At 41.9% G+C, this 19497-nt stretch overlaps 1 protein-coding gene across 3 annotated transcripts in view; it reads left to right on the top strand.

Moving 5' to 3' along the window:
- The window catches only part of DPP6 (dipeptidyl peptidase like 6), a 525902-nt gene that overhangs the window by 340409 nt on the left and 165996 nt on the right, over positions 1-19497 (top strand). For all 3 annotated transcript variants that reach the window (XM_076331931.1, XM_076331929.1, XM_076331930.1), the window contains exon 3: positions 4333-4431. In XM_076331931.1, coding sequence (XP_076188046.1) covers positions 4333-4431 — 99 coding nt within the window. The remainder of the gene's footprint in view (positions 1-4332; positions 4432-19497) is intronic.

The raw sequence follows: 19497 nt of genomic DNA, 5'->3' as shown, positions 1-19497 counted from the left end.
ACGCTGAAGGACTTTGGTTTCATGTGTGTCTGAGTCCTGCCGCTCCACCCACCTTTGACAAATGTGAAGCTATTGAGACAAATGATAAAGGTGTGGGACTGAGCCTTTCCTAATTGGCGGTTGATCACTTGTCGCAGCATAAGGCAGCTGTATGGCTCCCGGCCTAGCAGTATTATGTGTATTTGTATAAACATGTGCAAAAGTTCATAGTTATGCATGTGTGCGCACACACACAATGTCAAAGCTGAAGAGAAGACTCAATCCTACAGAAATTTTGATTAAACCCCCCCTCCAAAGTTCCATTAGACATTTTGCTAAGGAAAAGGCTGCTTTCTAGTCCCTTCTGTTTAGAAATGGAGGCAAACAAGGATGTTTTGCACATCTGGTCCTGATATTTAAAGCTTTCTGGAGATATACATCAAATTTGCTCCTTTCAAATCTGACTTTTAGCTGAAAAAAAGAAAGTACACCCAACTCCACATTAAAATTTTTACAAAATTCATAGGAAACATTTTTCAGAGATGGTACTGAGGTAGTCATTGCATAGCATTAATTCACAGCATGCTGTCAGACAGCCAAATGCATTGCCTAGTAAGCTTTGTATGATTTCTGCTAGTCAGGAAGAGCAAGGAAATGTCCTGTGACCAGCTGTGCAGGAGTGTAATTTGTTTGTTCACAATTGTTATATGTAAGTGTATATTATATGCCATTAAAAAAAGTGGGATTTTACAAAAGGGAGAGAGGCTGCCTGTTTGCCTTGTCTGGCCACTGCCTTTTGGGTACAGGGAGGTCATCTGGGGGAACAGGGGCTCAGGTTTGCCTGGGGATCAAGCAGGTATGCTGAGGTGGGAAGGGAGCTCCTGGTGTGCTGGATCAGGTCTGCCGAGAGGTGGACATTCATGGACACCCACTCACCCACGTGCTTGCAATGCACAATAGGCCAGGAGGTGTGTGAGAAAAGCATCTGACACTGACCTGTAGCTGAGCCCCAGGGATGATGGAAAGAAAGGTGGGCACTCAAAGGTGACTGAAACCTTCTGACCCATCAAGCAGCCTCTGAGCATTGCTGGAGTTGAGAGGAAGCTTGAAAGAAAGGATTGGTACTGCAGAGGCAAAACAGGCAGAGAGGTCAGATGATAGCCCTTTTCTGTTTGGTTTTCTGGGTTTCTGGAGGATATTTGTTCTGTTTGTGTTACGGAGAGCAAGGTTTTATCAGTTCACCCCTTGTCCTTTTGGGTGCGCTGACTTCAAGGACGAGGTCCAGACAGATGAACCCAAAAGGTCTGACCAACGCAGGGTTCCCATCATGCCTTTAACGCTGAATCAAAAATAAAATGGACATGGTTTTCAGTTGGTTCTCTCAGCATGTAACTTTGCTGTTTGGATGGTAGGTTTGTGACTTGGCACTCAAATCACAAGTCCTTGTGCCACCTGCATTGCTGCCATGCTGCAGTGCTGTCAGGCCCTGGTTGGCAGCTGCCATCTGGGTCTGCTGGGGGCAGGGGACATGAGTGCGAAAGAGGTGGTGGCACATGCTTGATCCTCTCCTTTCATAAACCCAGGGAGGCCTCAAGGTCTCTGCAGTTGGGTGTGGACACAACTCGTGTCTGCCAGCTGGCTTAGACACTCTAAGGCATGCTCAGAGACTGCTGCTCAGGAGAGGGTGGACTACCTGAGGTCCTGCAATTACATTTCTCCCTCTGTAAATGTCTCCATTGGGCCAGAGAAATGGAGTAGGCATTCTTAATGAGTGCTCTGACTTAGCTATGTGTTAGATGAAAGTCAGTAAATCTGATTTTTTTTACTAAAAAAATCATTGATTGATTGATTATTTAGTTATTTGTTTTCTCCCCAGCTCTATGGCTGAGATTAATGTTGTCCATGGTTCATTATAGGACCTATTGCAGCTATTACAGCCCACTGCAGGAGACAGTAAGGAAATCTCAACAAGAAACATGCCTTATGGAGGCTCCTGGATGTGCATGCTTCAGTTGCTACCTCTCCCTCTTCCTGCTGTCCCTTACGAGGAGTTTGAAGTGCTGTGAAGGCATAGAGGTAGTGCAGCTCCCAGACTGGCTGTATCCATCCTGCACATAAAGAGGGAATGAGAAGGGATCCCCACTCTTCCCCTTCCCAAATCTCCAGCACAGAGGTTCCTCAGGATGGCACTTGGGAAGCAGCGCCTGAAACAGCTGTAAGCCCAGGGCTGTATGTGGGCTCCAGCCTCCTGCACTGAACCACCTGATCTCCCTGGGTATCCAGTGCTGGGACCTTGCACCATGGTGGGAACTAACTGGAACAGTTTTCTGGAGTTCCTCTGACCTATATTTTCCATTTTAATAAATAAAATTATGCAGAAGAACTTGGCATAATGCTGTCACACAGAGGGATTTGGCTGAGGACTTGTATTAATGTGTCTTGGTATTTGGAAGCCACATTGAGCGGTGTGATTGAAACCTCAATCAGACTGGGAAAAAATATGAAAATTGAAGAATATAATTTAATTTGGTAAAAATGATAGTTTATATTGAAACACCTTTTAGTGCAACAAAACATTGTTCATAGGTAATTTTCAGTGGTCTCGGTAGCTCAGGGGCTTCTATTTAGTATAGTAAAGCAGACTTTTTCTCTCTAAAAGGGCTTCAGAGAGTCTGTTTCCACTGTTCCTAATCACCAGTGTGTTCAGTGTAACAAGTTTAGTACTAAAAAATGTTAAAGATAGCTAAGGCTGCATGATACCAATAGACCTCAGGCATGAGGATGCTGTAGTGAGGAGAGATGCTGAAGCACACATACCTGCTGTGGAAATACTCAGAATGTGGCCTCAAACATTCCTTTAAAGACCAAATGTGTTTAAACTGACTGGAAGGTTTCCATGAAAATATTTTTTCAGCAAAAAATTGAATGTTGGAAACAAATTATTCATAGAAGGTGACTGCTTGTCATAACAAAAAAAACCCTACTGTTGGGAGAAAAAAGAAAAGAACGAATATGTTAATTAAAATTGTTGGTTTCAGTTTTTCTCTAAAAATTTCAGCTTTGAGAAAATAAAAATCCATTTTCATATTAACTAAGGACCCGGTATACGGTTCTGTGATGTAATATATATACTCTTCACCTGTAAGGCCCAAGAATCCATTGATTCAACATGAAGACTTCAGTTACAGGCCCAGAGGCCTCTGTGTTGTGTTTATGGGAATTGTTACACAGCGGAGAGGTGGTGATAGAAATGAGAAGGTATAATTTTCGCACAGGAGAAGATGCTCACTGTGGCAAAATTCAAGTGGTTAAATTTGTGCCTTAGTTTTATTGGGTTTGACTCATGCATGTTTGGTCTTGATGGCATCCTAGATGAGACAGATTTCCTTTTAACAATAATATATACGCAGACAGAAATCAGTTCTGCATTTTCTTCAGATTGTGCTTTGCATCAGAAATCTGTTGGCAAGCTCTGACTGAATCATGAGAAATGCGGAGAGGACTGTATGAAGGACAGTGGAGGAAGATGTACAGCGAGTATTTCTTTGTGGGAAAAGTGGAGTGCTACAGCATAGGGTTAGGAAGAATGAACTAAATGAAGGACACTTTATTACAAGTTGATCTTACAGCATCTTAAACTGGCAGTCTCGTTCTTCAGTTTAAAAGCTGTCCAGATTTCCATGTTTGCAAATGAAACTGTATATCCTTGCAGTAAAAATGAAAATTATTATGGGCTAGCTATGCAACACCTAAGGATTTAGGGTTATGTCTCATGGATTTTTCAAAAATATTTCTGCAGTGTCTGATTCTCATGGAAAATCTTTTGTGAATTCCTGAAGTAATCTCTCTGAGCCCTTATAAGGCTAAATACCTTTCCAACTGTGGTTCTGCGTGACAGTTTTTAAGGAAATAAAAATATAAGCTCTAAAAACTTGGTCACTTTTTTTTTTTTTTTAAATTTAACTAATGATTTCAGAATAGTCTCAGTGTTAAGGAGCTCTAATTTTCTTTGGAATAGTCAGCATTATATAGCACTATGACATCTATAAGTGTGTTTTCATGACTTTTAAAACCTTTTTTGATCAGGTTATGTCTGAAAATGTGTGTTTTGGATGATATCTTGGTCTTTTTGTAGTTGCTGAGTCCAGGCATAAATAACCAGGAGGTTTCTGCTTGTGAACCACTATGTGCTCCTTTTATAACACTGACAATGGGCAGGGGCTTATGTGTGACAGAAAGCTTAATGTGGGCTGTTTCCGAATGAGATATGACATGGCACTATTCACAGTTGCTGTACTTTCAGATACATTTCAAAGTAGAAGTAATGGCAGTTTGGTTTTGAATGTTTTACAGTTGAAGACAACAGCTTGTCTCAGAAGAAGAAGATAACAGTGGAAGATCTCTTCAGTGATGATTTCAAAATTCATGACCCAGAGGCTAAATGGATAACTGGTGAGTGAGGCATGAATGTGTTGCAGTGTCTTTGCTTTGCTTCCTCGCTTTCTGGGCATCTTTTTTTATTTACTTCTTTATTCCTCCTGTTCTTTATTTTGCTCCTGAAATTACAGAATCAAGGAGTGGTTGAGGTTGGAAGGGACCTCAAGAGATCACCTTGTCCAACTCCCTGCTCAAGCAAGGGCAGCTAGAGCTAGTTGCCCAGAACCATGCCCAAAAATTCAATCCTCAAATTCCTATTCCAGCTTTCTTCCTGATAAATATGCAAACACCACTGCTCTGTTATTATAATTTTTTATTTAAGGCTCTCCAGAGGGCTTCTAGCTAGGCACTGAAAACCGCAGCCTTTGTCCCAAGGAGCTTCCAGCATTCAGTAGGTGATGTAGCATGTGGTTGGAAGAAGTGGTTGGAGCACTATCACAGTCATTGTTTTACCATAAACAAAACTTCAGGTTTATATTCCCGGCAGAGAGGTGAAGCATTGCTAAGGAACAGGCAAACAGTGACAGTGGTCCAGCAGCAGCTGGGCTGGTGCTTGCACACAAGCCATGTGCTCTTTTTATCCTCTGCTGCCTTATGTTTCCTAGTCAGGGGAAAACCAAATAATACTTGAATTAATGCACATAGTATTTGCTGGAGTAGAGCTGTTTTGGGGGATGTAGATTCCAGCTCTCGCTGGAAATTGCTGCAGTCTGAACAAGCTTTGGCAAGAATAAAATGATTTGTGGTATGCCGTTCATGTAGGTTCCAGTCCAACTTCTATTATCACTGAAGTTATTAGTTTTTCTTTTGAATTTAATGGGGAACTGGATCGAATCCTTCCCTGTGTTTGGCTTTCCTTGTCTGCTATGTACATTGGGAAGAATTTTAATACCTGTAATGAAAAGAGAGGGTGTTAAAGGGTAGTGCTGAATTAACACGTCCCCCAGCCACCCTCAGCACAGCTGTCTCCAACTTCTCCCACCAGTTCAACTACAAGGGAAAGCAATTGCAGACGATACGCACCTTCACAAACACACCTGCCGATGGGCAGGAGCTCTTTTTCAGGTTGCATACTCTGGGGCAATGGTGCTTCCCATAACCACTCTCTGGGAATAAGGATAGTGGAAATATTAGCTGCAGTGCAATTCAGAATTATTTTCCTAGCATCCTTTTTTAGCACCGATATCCCTAATGGCCCTAATGAAGGAAGAGGTGTTTTATTGAGATCTTTACTTCTATTTGCTTTATTTGCTAGAATATGAGGGAATGATAATGAATTAAATAAAGTTTTGCAGGAACAGAAAGTGAAGTATTGCCATGGAGCTATGTATAACATCCTCCCTCTGATGAGTATAGCTTTACATGGATGTAAAGCATATTTCCCACAGAACTGCGGTCTTCTGTGAAAAAACAGTATTTCCCATGCTTTTCCAATTATGATCACGTACTGGTGCCATATAAACTTTTATTAAGACTCCAATCTTGAATGTTTTAGAATCCATCTCTGTCCTCCCATGTACTCTCACTGACTCCAATGCAATTTAACATCAGTCTCACCTGATCTGAAATTACTAAAATATTGTTTCTGTAAAGGGCAAAGAACAAAGTAGTATTGTGCCAACATGCATAGATATTTTAGAAGGACTTGTTCTGTTGCTGTGCTACTAATACCACTGATACTGATAGGAAAATTTATGAAGCCAATAGATATTCTGTAGATTTACCCAAGGGTGACTTTACATTTAAGGGCAAGACGCTAATCTGCAATGTCATTCATCCAAGGACCCAAAGCCATTTTACAACATTAATTACTTTTCTGCATTATAGTTGCTTTTCACAGCTTTCTCTGGCTGGCTAAGTGGTGAAATCTTGATTAAGGTCCCTGATAAGCAAGATGAAAGACCAGTAGCTCAATTCCCAAGCACACATTGCTATTGGTCTCTTATTCTCAGTTTTTAGAATGCAAATGAAAGACACTGAATAAGCCAAAGCTAAACTAATAAAACTTAGTATAAAAGAGTGCTGGAATGCCTTAGCAGAAAAATTGCATATTTAAAAATTGCATGTTTAAAATTGCATGTCAACTCACAAAATGAGTTGGCGTTTGATGGGGAATACACACCATTGATAAAATATAGGTAGCTGTTGTCTATCCTTCTTCCCATTCTTCTCCTACTAATTATATAGCGAAATATCACGGTCATTCAGAGATCTGCAAAATTCAGTCCTCTTGGCTTTTCAGAGCTGTATTTCCTTCCTTTCCCTCTTCATTATTGCAGAAGATGGGAGTTTGGTAGCCTCGCCAAAGATGAAGCGTGTTGCATGTTTAGGAGTATTTGAATCATCTGAGGGGTTTGCTTCCAAAAGAGTTCAGTCAGTAAAATATCTGTGTTCTTCCCAGTAAGTAAGGGGGTGATTCAAACCCTCTGAAGGAGCAAGGTCTTTCCTTTGACGTGAATGAGTCTTAAAGCAAGTGTTAAAATTAAAAAAAAAAAAAAAAAATTCTGTTCAGGTTGGCACTTGAAAATATGCTGAAAGCTCACTGAAACTGATGGGATGAACTGATGTTTAAGCATTTTCTTGATTTGCAGTGGGCAAGTGGAAAAATAATGTATTTCTGATCGATAGCTCTGTCATTCCATTGATTTCAAAGGAGCTAGGAATAAAAAAAAAAAAAAAAGAGAACCAGTCTCAAAGCTGACATAACTACACTTTCAGTGCAAAGATTACAGGCTTTCTCTAAGCTTTCAGTCGCAACTCACGGCTGGTTACTGGATGTGTTTGCATCTTTAATATTAGAATGGCAATTAAATTTACTTGCACGAAGTGAGAGATGTACCAAAGATGGAACTTTGAACCTCTTACAATTTCTGTGATCCCACTGTAAATTCAAATTCCAGTCTGCGTTTTTATCCGGTGGTTTAGGGGGAGTAAAGAATATTTTGTTTAATTAGCTGCTGTCTTCTACTGCCCTGACCATTGTTGTCATTGACTCAGTTAAAAGCGCTCTGGAAGGGAGCAACGCATTCATAGAGCAGAACTGATGGCTCCAAAGTTTATTTCTAGTTCCACTTCCAGGGACTGCTATCAATTAGATTTGCCCTGTAGTGTAAGTAAACACTGGATTTGTTGTGAAGGTTTCACTCTTCAGGACGGCATAGTATATCGTAGTATAGTATAGTATATGTGGTATACTATAGCAGGTATAAAGCAGTGTAGAACAGGAAGTTTGAGATTGTGCTGGTGACCAAATGGCATCGCCCTGCCCTGCAATCCAAGTGCAAAGAATCCGAGCTGCGTCTCTTTTCCAGCCCCATCCACCCCATGCCTCCTCCTGCGCTCTTCTGCTCATTGCTCCGTGCATCGCACCCTGTGCCGTTGTATTACCATCCTCTAATGTGAACTTCCCTGTACTGTACAACTATAATTATGTTGTCCATATGCTAAGCATGCATGCGAGCTCCAATTAGCAGCTCATTTCATACTGTGTATCTTAAATGTTGCATTTGGACATTTCCTCATTTACATATCCTCCTCCATACACCGTCAGGAGTGTCCTGTGCCGGCCTTTCGTTAGCCCTCTCGCGGATGACAGATGGCCCTCTCGTTAGTCTAGTCTCTAAATGCTCAGCAGTTCTGCTCTCAAGCTCCACATTACTTTGTAATTAGGCTTCGCAATTACTAAGTTTTTCCTGTAATTCCTCTCACACAGGATTTTAGCTGAGGTTTCTGAAAAGCTCAGTGGGATGCTGCAATGTTCCTGTAATAGTGGACAAAAACCGGGATAAAGAAGGGTACCTGCATTGCGTGCTGAAGAGCAGCTCAGTAGACTGAGTTTTCAGTTGTCCTGAAAACAATAATTTGTAGTCATTACCTGGACCTGGCCTGAGAAGCCAGTCAGGTTATGGGTGCTGTCTTTGTGGCCCTACAGAGCTGCAGTGATTCCTATCAGCTGTGAACCTGACTCCCTGTTCTTGGTTCCCTGCCCCTTCGCATCTCGGGAGCACTCCTCCTTTTTCACGGGGAGGCAGCATTGTGCCCAATGTCAAAGGAAGTGGTGGAGGCTGAATCGCACACACCACTTGCGGAGACTTATGCTTATCTTCTCTCTTTGTGTTTAATGGCAAATACATTTTGCCCACACTGAAAGTACTTGGCTGCTGTTGTAGTTAGAAAAACATAGTGGCAGCCTATAATATACTGCCTATGGTTACTGCGATTGATTGGATGCAACGTGCTGTCATTACTTCTTGGAGGATGTTTTTCCAGCCTTGCTGTTGGCATCTTGCAAGACAGTGTATGTAGCAGTGGCTGTTGCCAGGATTTTGGGCTGTACTTTAGCAACTGGAGGCTCCAACTAGGAGTGCATCTTCTTTGTGCTAGACACTGGCCAGACATGGTGAGACAGTCCTTGCAGAGAGGTTGTAGCCACATGAAAAGAATAAAGGTTGAAATGAAGATCCATCATGAAATGAATGTATATTCAAGCAGTGAGGAGCACTGAGGCACAGGACACCAAAGGACACGTTCAGGGTCATAGGAAGTTGACTAAAAAAAAAAATCTGAAAATCAAGCCCTGCTCTCTGAGGTCCCTGCCCACTTGCTTCACCTGAAACACTGGCAAAATAGTATTTATTCTTATCCAAAGAGGAATAGTGGGTAAATTAGCAAACGGCTTTGAATGGCATTTTCAGAAATGGCTCAGTTATTTGGAAACCTGCCACTCAGTGAGAGCCAGAACCACCGTGTGCCTATCTTGCATCTGAGAACAGCAGCTAGGCTTTTATCTCAAAAGTCCTCCTGAAAAATGCACTAATAACTAATATCTAAATATAATAGAGTAATTCTTTTAATACTGAAGCACATATGTTTTATTGCATGTTTTACTAATAACATCATAGAATCTCTAGGCTCTTTTAAAGTCTAATATTGAATTTAATGACCTAGAACTAATAAGTTTCATTTACCATGCTGAAAAAAATCATCGTGTAGTAACTGAGGTAATTTATTTCAGTTTACCTTTAGTAATAATGCTCAGATCAACAATACTTGGATAGCCCAAATGCCCCCAAGTCTATTCTGCGCAGTGTAAATCCATTGCACTGTATTGATAGAAGCATTGATGCATTTCAAATGATGCAGATCCATGTGGAGTAAATGAATTATTTATAGCTTGCTTTGCATAGATATTAAGAACTTTGTAAGTGCTAATATTTTTCATTGTGAAAAAGGTTTGCATTAAGGTGTTGCTTTGACAGCCCTTAAGACTAAGATTGTCCTGCTAGAGAGCAGTTAGCTGGAGTGCAGGCTTCTCCGGGCTGCTCGTCCATGGACCAAAAGATTGACCGTTTCCAAGCAACCACCCGAACTGTAAGGCAGCAGGAGCCTTTCCCTTGCCAAGGTTGGGCTGTTGGCACGAGTGAAAAACTCATCTTTCTCTTTGTGATCGGAGGAACAAAGTCATCTTCCTTGGGCAGTGCAGGTTGCAGTCTTGACTTGCGTGTTTGCGGTCTGTGTTAGGAAGCAGCTATACCTCCGTGCAGGCACCCTTGAATGCAGGTGCTGCCAGATGAGGGCCACACGCTTGCCCCAGTTCCTGTCTCATGTTAAATGAATGTAAGCTAGAAACTGCTCACAGGTGGTTTTGTTAGTGTAAATCTGGTGACGGCATAAAGAAAATTGCGTTACTTTATTGGGATAGTTGCTTTGTTGCCCACCTTGCTAAACAGAGATACTAGTTAATTAATTTCAATGTATTTTAAATATGTGTTAAAAAGGCTTAAGTGAATGGGTTTACTTTACCATGGTCTTAATGGTTCAAAGAAAACTTGTCCCACTCCCAATTCTGGTATACCAAACCTCATATCCTACTGCATGGCAGATTGGTTTTGCAGTATTTTTGTGAGTGCTCTGGCTTTTCAAATATTCTTGAAATACTTTCTAAGACACACAGCAAGTTACCTGCAGTACAGCACATTGGTTTGCAGTGGTTAAGGTGTCAGTGAACTTCCAGCTCCAATTGCAAAGAGCCCCACAACCCCGAGGAGCCATAAGGGCGAACTTATGCTGAGGCAAAGACATGGCTCTAAAGGAAAACGCTGTGTGGACCAGCGGGGAAGGACTGAAGGAGGCTCTTCTGGTCTAGTACTTCATGGAAGTGTGTGGCAGTGCTGCTCGCACACCCCCACATGGAGGTTTTGCTGGGGATGGCCTTCAGAAACTCTCTGTTGTGATTCTTGAAAACATGGATGCTAGTTAAATAAGCACACACTTTTAGGTAGTGTTGGTGTCAGTGGAAGTGTCCATGTGCTTTAGAGACAGTTGATTACTATTCTTAATCTAAACACCTTCATGAAGTGACATCCTATGTTGCCAAAGCAGAATAGATAAGGGCTCATGCTCTGTCACGACTGCCACAATGAAAAAGAAAAGAGGAAAATGTTAAATCATTTGAACCATAATTTTTATTTTAGACCCCATCCTGGATCATCTTCTTCAGAGATTTCCACGTATCTGTACTCTGAGAGTACTGAAGAGAAGTTGCTCTGCTCCTACCTTTCATCTGCTGGGCAATTGCCTAAGTTCAGTAGTGACAGTAACCTATTCACTAAAGATGGGAAACCTGGGAATTAATGGCTTTTTAACATACTGTAATAGGCCATGGAGGAGAGCATTTCTGCCATGTAGCTGTTTTGTTCATTACTGCTAGAGAGAATGAAATGAGAAATCAATTTGGTTCTTTTAAAAATTAATACAGTCTGCAGGAGCAAGCTGGGGAGGAGCTCTGTACCTTGGCTTTAGCAGCGCCTCAGTGCTCAGCTTCTCTGCAGAGCTGGGGTGCTGGTGGGGCACACGCGCTGCTGTTAGACTGAGAAAATCATCCTTTGGCACATGCAGCAACTTCTGAATTTGGAAGGAGAAATGTACTGGAGAAAGTCCTGTTTGTGAAATATATCGCACCTTAGAAAAGCAGAAGTAACACTGTAGTGGTCAAATAGGGGGTTGTGTTTGTGGGTTTTTTGAGTAGCTTGATGTCTTGAGGAGGTCAAGATTTTCCTATATGCCTAACCCTATATTTAGGAGCCTCCATAGGTAACCTAATTTCTCCCAAGCCTGCTGAACTCTAACCATTCCCATGTGAGTCACTGACTGCTGTTGAGCCTGAGTCAAATGTCCTCCTGAGGTACCAAAATAGGTGGCCTCAGACGTTCAATGCCTTATGTTTGTTACATCCCTGCACCATGCCAGGTTGAGTGAAGAGTCCAGCCCAGGGACAGGGCCAGTGGCATGAAGGTCACCTGGGAGAACTGAGATGAAAGGGAACGGGTAATGAGGAGGGCATTGGCAGCATGATGTTGCACGGGGAGGACAGGCTGCAGAGTCACTCGGGGGAGAAGCCCAGGCAAGCAGGGAGGATCCTGGTGGTGTGCAAGGAGGAGCAGGAACTGGAGTTGTGCAAAGGGTGAAAATGAGCCTGAAAGTCAGTACTGTGATGTTGCCTGAGAAATGGCTTAATGACCTAAGATGAAGAGCTGGAAAATACATTCAATTGCTAGGATAATATCAAAGGGAACAATTAGTGAATCAAAGATGGCTGGAAGAGGCAGGAGATGTCCTTGGACTTCACTTCTCCTTCTTGTCTGGGTTCTGCTAACACCTACTTCCCGTAACTGCCTAATTCTGTTCCCACTGATGTTTTTAAAAAGAACAGGAAAAATAGACTTCCCTGCTGCAGGCAACGTGGTGGTCACACTCTCACATGTTGGACCAGCAAGCTGATTTTCCATACTTTTTATAGCCATTAGCAAAAACAGATTCCCCATTTCCCTTTCAAGCCCGGCTCCACTAAAATTAGTGCTTTTCTCTCAAAGTAACTCAGTAGCAAGGTTGTGCCTCCTGCCGTGGCCGTGTCTGTTAGCAAGGAGCAGCTTTGGGGAATAATTTGACGCTGTAAGAGGTGTGAAAACTCGGACCACTTGGGCTCCTTTGAGTGTTATATTTGTTTGCAGATTTGAGGTAAAAACCCATAGGAATTAGGTAGAAGCTGCCCTCTTTGCTCCTCCCCATCGTCGTGCTTTATGTCGCACCAAGGTGCACAGTGGCGTTTCCCTGCTCTGTATTGCTGGTGGCTAATGCAAGGCTGCTGAATACAGTGCTGGGTCCTTTTATCCTGCCAGCCAGGCAGATGTACTGCAACTGCACCCAGTTCACAGGGGGGAGCCTTTTGATTAAAAAAAAGGAGAACAGCAGGAATGGAAATGGGAAGGAAACAGCACGCTGCCACGGGGAGGGGCTGCATCTGTGGGGGACTTTTGAAGACACAGCTCACATCAGCGGTGTTTCTGCTGCTGGAAAAAAAGAAACACATGCGGCAGTTCTGCCTACGTGCTTAACAGTTTGAATCTGGTTAAAAAAGGATCTGTTTCTTTTCATCTTGTTCAAAGCTGTTTGAAATCAAAACCTGCTGCTCTCCGAGCCGAAGGAAAGGCACTGGTTTTACAGGGGTTTAACTGGGAGAGGGATCAGGTGTTCTCTCAGTGGGTGTTAGTTAAAAATCCAGGTGAACAACTGGAGGTACAGTGTGACACTGCTAGATGTACTTCCCTGGTTGATACCTGAGAGGAGGGTAACCATGAGCTCCCAGCTGTCCCCAGCCCCTGGGGAAGGGGGAACTGCTGTGACAGAAATTGTCTTTGATAAGCCTTTAAAAGGATGGTCATAATTGCAGCCCGGCTGGTTGAATTTGTACTAAAATAAAGTTGTTGGGTTTTTTTTCCCTTTGTCTCTTCAGAGGAGTATAGCACAGAAAAGAGGAGGAAGAGAAATAAGGAAAGCCATACCTGGCTCCCGGGTGATGGAGCAAGCCAGACGCAGCAGTGGGTGGTGGTCTTCTCCCTTGCCCGGGAGGTTGGCAGTGTATCACCATGTGGAAGGTTGCTTTGGGAGGGTGTAAGAAATATATTTCATTTAGATCCAGCACTGCTAAGAAAATTTGGGCAGATAGGTGGGGAATTCAGTTTTGAACTGTAGGAAAGGAAGATCAAGAATGAGGGTTTGCATGGACTTGCTGAAGGTTTTCCTAACAATCAGGCTGGTGTAAGGGTAGAAGAGTTTTGAGAAAGGAGTATCTGGGAGACGAGCATCTAGGAAAAATCAGAGGGAAGAAATGAGGTGCATAATTGCAGGATATGCTGGGCAAGAAGCACATTCAGAGGAGGACTGTAAAGGGATGATGGAGAAAAGAGAGCTATTCAGGGTGTTTGGGCCTCTTGTTAAGCAGCTGATCCCAATTATAACATACTACTGATACCTTCAATAGAGATTTCCAGAAAGGCTTATGTCTTTCGACAGAGTCCATCTTTAGGTGCACTCTATTCTGTAGGAAGCAACTTGCTACTTGCTTACTTTTTTCTTTTTTTTTTTTTAAACCAAGGCAGTTTTACATTTTCCATACTGTCCTGCCTGACTTTGATTCCTTGTTGAAGATTTTTACTTGGTGCAAAGCACATTCTCCTACCTCAGTAGTTTTCCCTGAGCTTGCTCCACTGCTCTTGGACACTTGTTGAACATGGAGTGCTTACCAAGGATAATTAGAGCAGTATGTATTCTTCCACTTGTTCCTTTTAATGAATACTAAATAAATATATGCTGAGATACCATAATTTCATGGTTTGGAGGTGGGAAATACTGTATTTCTGGCGATTAAACTTTATATCAGATATTTGTAATTGGAAATTTAGCAGGCAAAGATTTACTTATCTAAGAAAGAAAGTCTCTGGTGAGTTTGGATCTCCTGACTATATTAAGCTGTTGAACATATAAGAATCAGTACTTTTTTTTTTTTTCTTACAAGAAATAGTACCAGACATATAATTCATTAAAAGAAATTTAGGATGAGATAATTATCACTGATCAAGGGAATATAATTATACTTTAAAATGTAGATACACAAATCTCACATCAGTGAAAATTCAATTAAGAGCAGAAGAGACCAAAGGTTTGCCCAGCCCAAAATCCTGTTTCCATGAGAAGCAATATACGTGTGCACAAGGACGAGTGAAGCGAGCTTCACGCACTTTTTAGGTTAGGGAATTACCAGATCCTCTTGTAGTTTCTCTATTCAGTAACCCTAAATGTATTTCTCTTCCAAGCCACTTGCCAAGTGTCCTCCAGAGCCTCTTACACCCACCATGTCCTTCATCAAGTAGTTTGTTTCACTGGCCTAAGGCCTGTTGCATGAGGAACTGCTTCCTTTTGCTTACTTGGGAGCGTGTTCCTATTTGCTTTGTTTGATGGCCCTTAGATCAGTACCTTGGATCATTCTTGCCGTTTCTTGAACGTTTTCCATCTCTAAGATATCATTTCAGAGAGGATGGGATGGGAACTACACACAAGGATTACATGGAAGTATCGGCGTTGGCTTCTCAAATGTGTTCAAATGGTTTGAGTTTCATGGCACGTTAAGGCAAGTGCATGCATATAATATAATTTGTTTGACCCCAAAGAAAAGCTGAAAGATTTTGCACTGTGTTAGAGTTAAAATCTATAGGTCCTGGTACCAAGTTATACCACTGAGTGATCATGATGCCATACAATCATGCGATATAGGTCCCCAGCAGGACTTTCACAGCTTTACATGAAACCAGCACTGAGTCTATACACGTGCCTTGAGTTTTAAAACTGATTACTTTGCTGACATCTCTTTCCGTTGCCAGTAATGAGGAATAATCTCTGATAGAAAATAAGGTGATCCTGTAAGTGATCCCAAGACAGAAGTGGCCGTGCATGCTGAGAAACAATCCCTGATTATCAGAGTATAACACCTCTTAAAAGCCACTTCTAGTCTCATGCTTAGCAGGAAAAGAACTCAAGGTAAGACAACAAGTGTGAAGAAATGAAAGAAGGAAAACAAAATGCCAGGAAAAGGAGAGTGGGAAACAACTCCCTAGAACATTTGATTGACGGAGAGAAAGAGCTGAACATGTAACCAGGTTTGTGTATGGCTGTGCAGGGAGTTTGCCTTCACAACACGGCCAGCTGGGTATGATGCGGAATTTTCATTTTGCTACTTGACTTAAAGTCTCAGCTTCTGAGGACAGGTGACTTACAGAAATACTTACTTTGATTCAAAAAGAGAATGAAATAAATCTTAAAATTTTAGTACTCAAAGACATTATTAAAACTATATCTAAATGGCCCTTCAAAAGCTAAACATATTTGGAAGGTAAATGATAAAAATCCAATGTTTAATTTTATTAGAAAAAATATTTTAAAAATATCAGGTTCTTTTGAAGCCTTATACCTGATTTGTCAATGCTTAAGATTTGTAATAATTTGCAAAATCTGGATAATCAGCTCCAAAGCATTTTCACTTTCCAGGGAAGGCAGATTACAATGGCATGGATGGGAAAAAAGTAAACAAAGTCTAGTAAAAAGGCAGTGGGAAATTTCAAAGCTCAAGCCAAGAAGAGAAAAAAAAGTTTCAGCTCAGAAGCAATTTCCCCATAAAGGGCAAAATTTTGGATCTACTGGATGAATGATGGTTATTTTGGCATGCATTGGACCTTGCGAAAAATCAACTGTACGTTGCAGGGGTGGTAAATCCAGCAGTTCAAAGAGACTTTGGGCTCAGTGCAGTTATGTTCAGTGTGGTCATTTATGCAAAGTCAGTCCAGGTGGTGCTTGGAAATGTTGGCCTTGCCATGCATGCACTGTAGGAATGTCTGAATACCGTGGTACCTTCAGGTGGGCTGAGAAGAGCCATCAAGACTTGGACAAACATATAAAATCCACCAATTCTGCCTGGACAAGGTTTCCAGAAATTTTTCCAATAGTCTAATTTATTGTCGCCCTAATAAACACTTATTCTCTGCTCAGCAGTCAATTTTCCTGTTTTCTAGCGGACAAAAGCCCGTACCCAAAACCTGCTCCTGCAGCTGGCGCTGGTTGCTCACCCAGCTGGCAGCATCAGCAGAGCGCAGCCAGCAGGGGCTGAGCTGGCCCATCCGCACCGTAATGGGGTTAATGCACGTACGCTGGGCCATGTGGAGCTGTTTTCACTGCTGTTTATTATTGCTTTGGTTGATGGACTGACTCATTTTACAAGACGTATTTCTTGGAAGACTTGTGCATAAGCCGGGACCCTTATTAATAATTTGGAGGTATCTTTTACTTCCTTATTCTCCTTCCCAGTGGGAGCACAGGCTGTGAACTGTGACACAAAAAATGTCTTAAAACCTTTTTTTAAAATATCACCAGGAGTATATGTGTACATATATGTTCCATGTGTTCTGTATTTTCCTTTTTCCAGGTTTTAATTTCAGGGGCAGCATTTTTGAGAGTTTACTATTACCTTTTGCCTTGAAGCATTTAGCTGATGCTAAACTTGGTAGCATGCATAAGATATGGCCTTACAACAAATTAACCTTTGACGTTTATTCTTTATTTCTTTTCTATTTTTAATGCCTCGCAAAGGAAGATATTTTTATAAGTAGAATTATATACCAATAATTGTAATATTCCTGATTTTTTTTCCTAATGGGCACAGAATGGCTCATATGGCTAAATTATCAGGCCGGAATAGTATGAGTATGAAAACCATGAAAGGGTTTATTAGAATTCCATATTTTATATTTGCTTTCCTTCCCTTTGGGCAGGAATCTGAGAACATATAATCAATTTTCTGTTGCAGTCAACTTTTTTAGGGGACACAATATTGGACTATATTCAGGAGAGAACAATACTGAAAATAGCATGTTTTTATCCAGTTTGAGGGACATTATCACCTTGATCACTACAGTGAATTTGGGTTGCTCCATCCAAAAAAGTTATATTGTAGTGGGAATAGGCATGGTCCAGAGAAGGATAAAGACCATGACAGAAGCATGGAAATGCACGATAAAAAGAAGAATTGCCCTGAGTAACAAAGAAATTATGTAAGGGTATAGAAAATAAAGAAAAATATCAATAAGTCAAGTTCTTTTCATTGAAAAAGGGCATTCTTTGGTTTTAATGCCATCTGCTGAAAGTTGTTAACCCACTGAGAACCCACTGAGAAGATATTTTTGGACAAAAGTTTGACCAGGATTCAAGAAAGGACCATTCTTCTGGTGTAACCATTTCTCAGCCATTGCACTTAAACCAGGTGTTCGTATCGGCTCTTTTCCTCTTCAGCACCTGCATCGGCACGTTTGCCCTCTTAGCAGCAAATCACTACTGATTCAAGACCAACATCACACAAGGCACTGAAAGATGCACAATGTCGGTTCCTTGGCAGAGAGAGGAGTAGGAACAAGAATAGGTGAAATAAGGAATTCAGGGATCATTTCTGGGATTTGGTGTGGGGCTCCCTGCAGGAGCTGGCCTAGTTGCTGCAGGCAAACTGATTTGAGATGTTAAGGAAAATACTTAGCTGACACTAATTTTTTCATTCCCTCATCAGTTAGTTTAAAAACGATGGGATTGTATGTCTAATTGCAAACTGCTCCTCCCGTTAGCAGTTCTCTTGCAGTTGGGTGTGGGGAGTCTCTGCTCCCCTCCAGGTGCTGTTCCTTGCCTGGTGCGCTGCCCATCATCACATTCAATTATTTATTAATGGTTCTTTGCAAGTGTTGGAAGTGTTTCCATCGGCTCTGTAATATGGTGCCCTCTTGTGACCAGCCCAAAACCAGTAACCACACACAGGTAACCAAAATGTGTAGGATGTTGGATTTCTCATGTCTTATCTGCCTTGATTTTCAAAAGCATGAAGTCAGGGTGATGGCCGTGGCTCTGCCAGACTCCTTTTACAGTTGGACTTCAGCACAGTCATACTTCGCCAGACACATCTGAAATGACAAAGTAGCATAAAAGGGGTAATGAAATATTGCGTACAAAGATAATTAAAACTTTATCCGGAGTTGTATACACAGAACATTTGCTTGTTAATACACAAAGATCTCATTCAATCTGTACTGAAATTTCTGTACTCTGCCTGCGATAATAATAATGAAAAGGAAAAACAACCACTTTGTATGTTCTTTCTCTCCATCATGGCCACTAACAAGTGTAATTTGGTTGGGGGCAAAGAGAAGGAGGCAAGGAAATGCACAGAGGACTTCAGAAAGCAAGCTGTGGGGTCACATTTTAATGAAAATTTTATCATGGATTCCTTTTTTTCTCAATGTCAAATGGATTATTACATTTACGTGTAACACTTTGGGTTATGCACTCCCCTGTGTGAAGCCGAACTAAATGAGGCAGATAAGACCTGGTGCGTTTGGCAGAGAAGAGAGAGGTCACCGAGTGATGCTGCACTGGCCTGGGGGACAACCAGGGACCGCTTGGAGAAAGTGTAGCTGCACGGAGCAGGCGAGGTGGGGATGACCAAGCAGGAATGGTAGCTTGGGCTCTCATATGAGCTAGCAACTACTATGGAGGTAGCAACTCCAAAGCCCTGGAGGTTTTATACTCCCGATAAAGTCTGTGCCACTGCGTATTTGGGGCTGCACCACCCACGCCAGCCACATTACAAAGCTGGGACGAGCTGATACACACTACCTGTTGTCTGCGCTTTGTTTTGCTGTTTAGACGCATGGTGAGACCATGAAAAAATATGTGGGATATGGATAAAGGCATCAGAGACCATTTCCTGACAAATTAGTTTTTTAGGGCTAAACTGCTTTTGGCCTGTGCTGAATGTGGGAAGTTTCTGGCAGGGAATCAAAGGGATGAGTGTAATCTGGTATCTCCAGCTGTCCGGACTCGGGTAGCCTAGGGGTCATCTGCACTTTTCCTGCTATAACGCCTAGGGTTTGAAGAGCACATGGCATGAGCACAACTGAACAGGAAAAGAAGATGGCAGAACAATTCTGAGGAAGATTTCTCAGCTCTGTAATACGCCAAAGTCAGGTCAGTGTGCTGCAAAGTCCCCACGCTGCTGTCAGTCATTACAGAGAGATAAACTGAGGGCAGCAAGCAACAAGATGTACATTTTTACTGTTGTTGTTAGGATTTTGCAGCAGTTTTGTAATCAAAATGATTTGCCCTGGATGGAGTCAAAATGGATTTACTCCAGAGGATTTCTCATTCATTTTTTTCCTA

The sequence above is a fragment of the Aptenodytes patagonicus genome, chromosome 2 (genome assembly GCF_965638725.1).
Source record: "Aptenodytes patagonicus chromosome 2, bAptPat1.pri.cur, whole genome shotgun sequence".
Lineage (NCBI taxonomy): Eukaryota > Metazoa > Chordata > Aves > Sphenisciformes > Spheniscidae > Aptenodytes > Aptenodytes patagonicus.
This window is presented reverse-complemented; position numbering and strand designations above follow the sequence as displayed.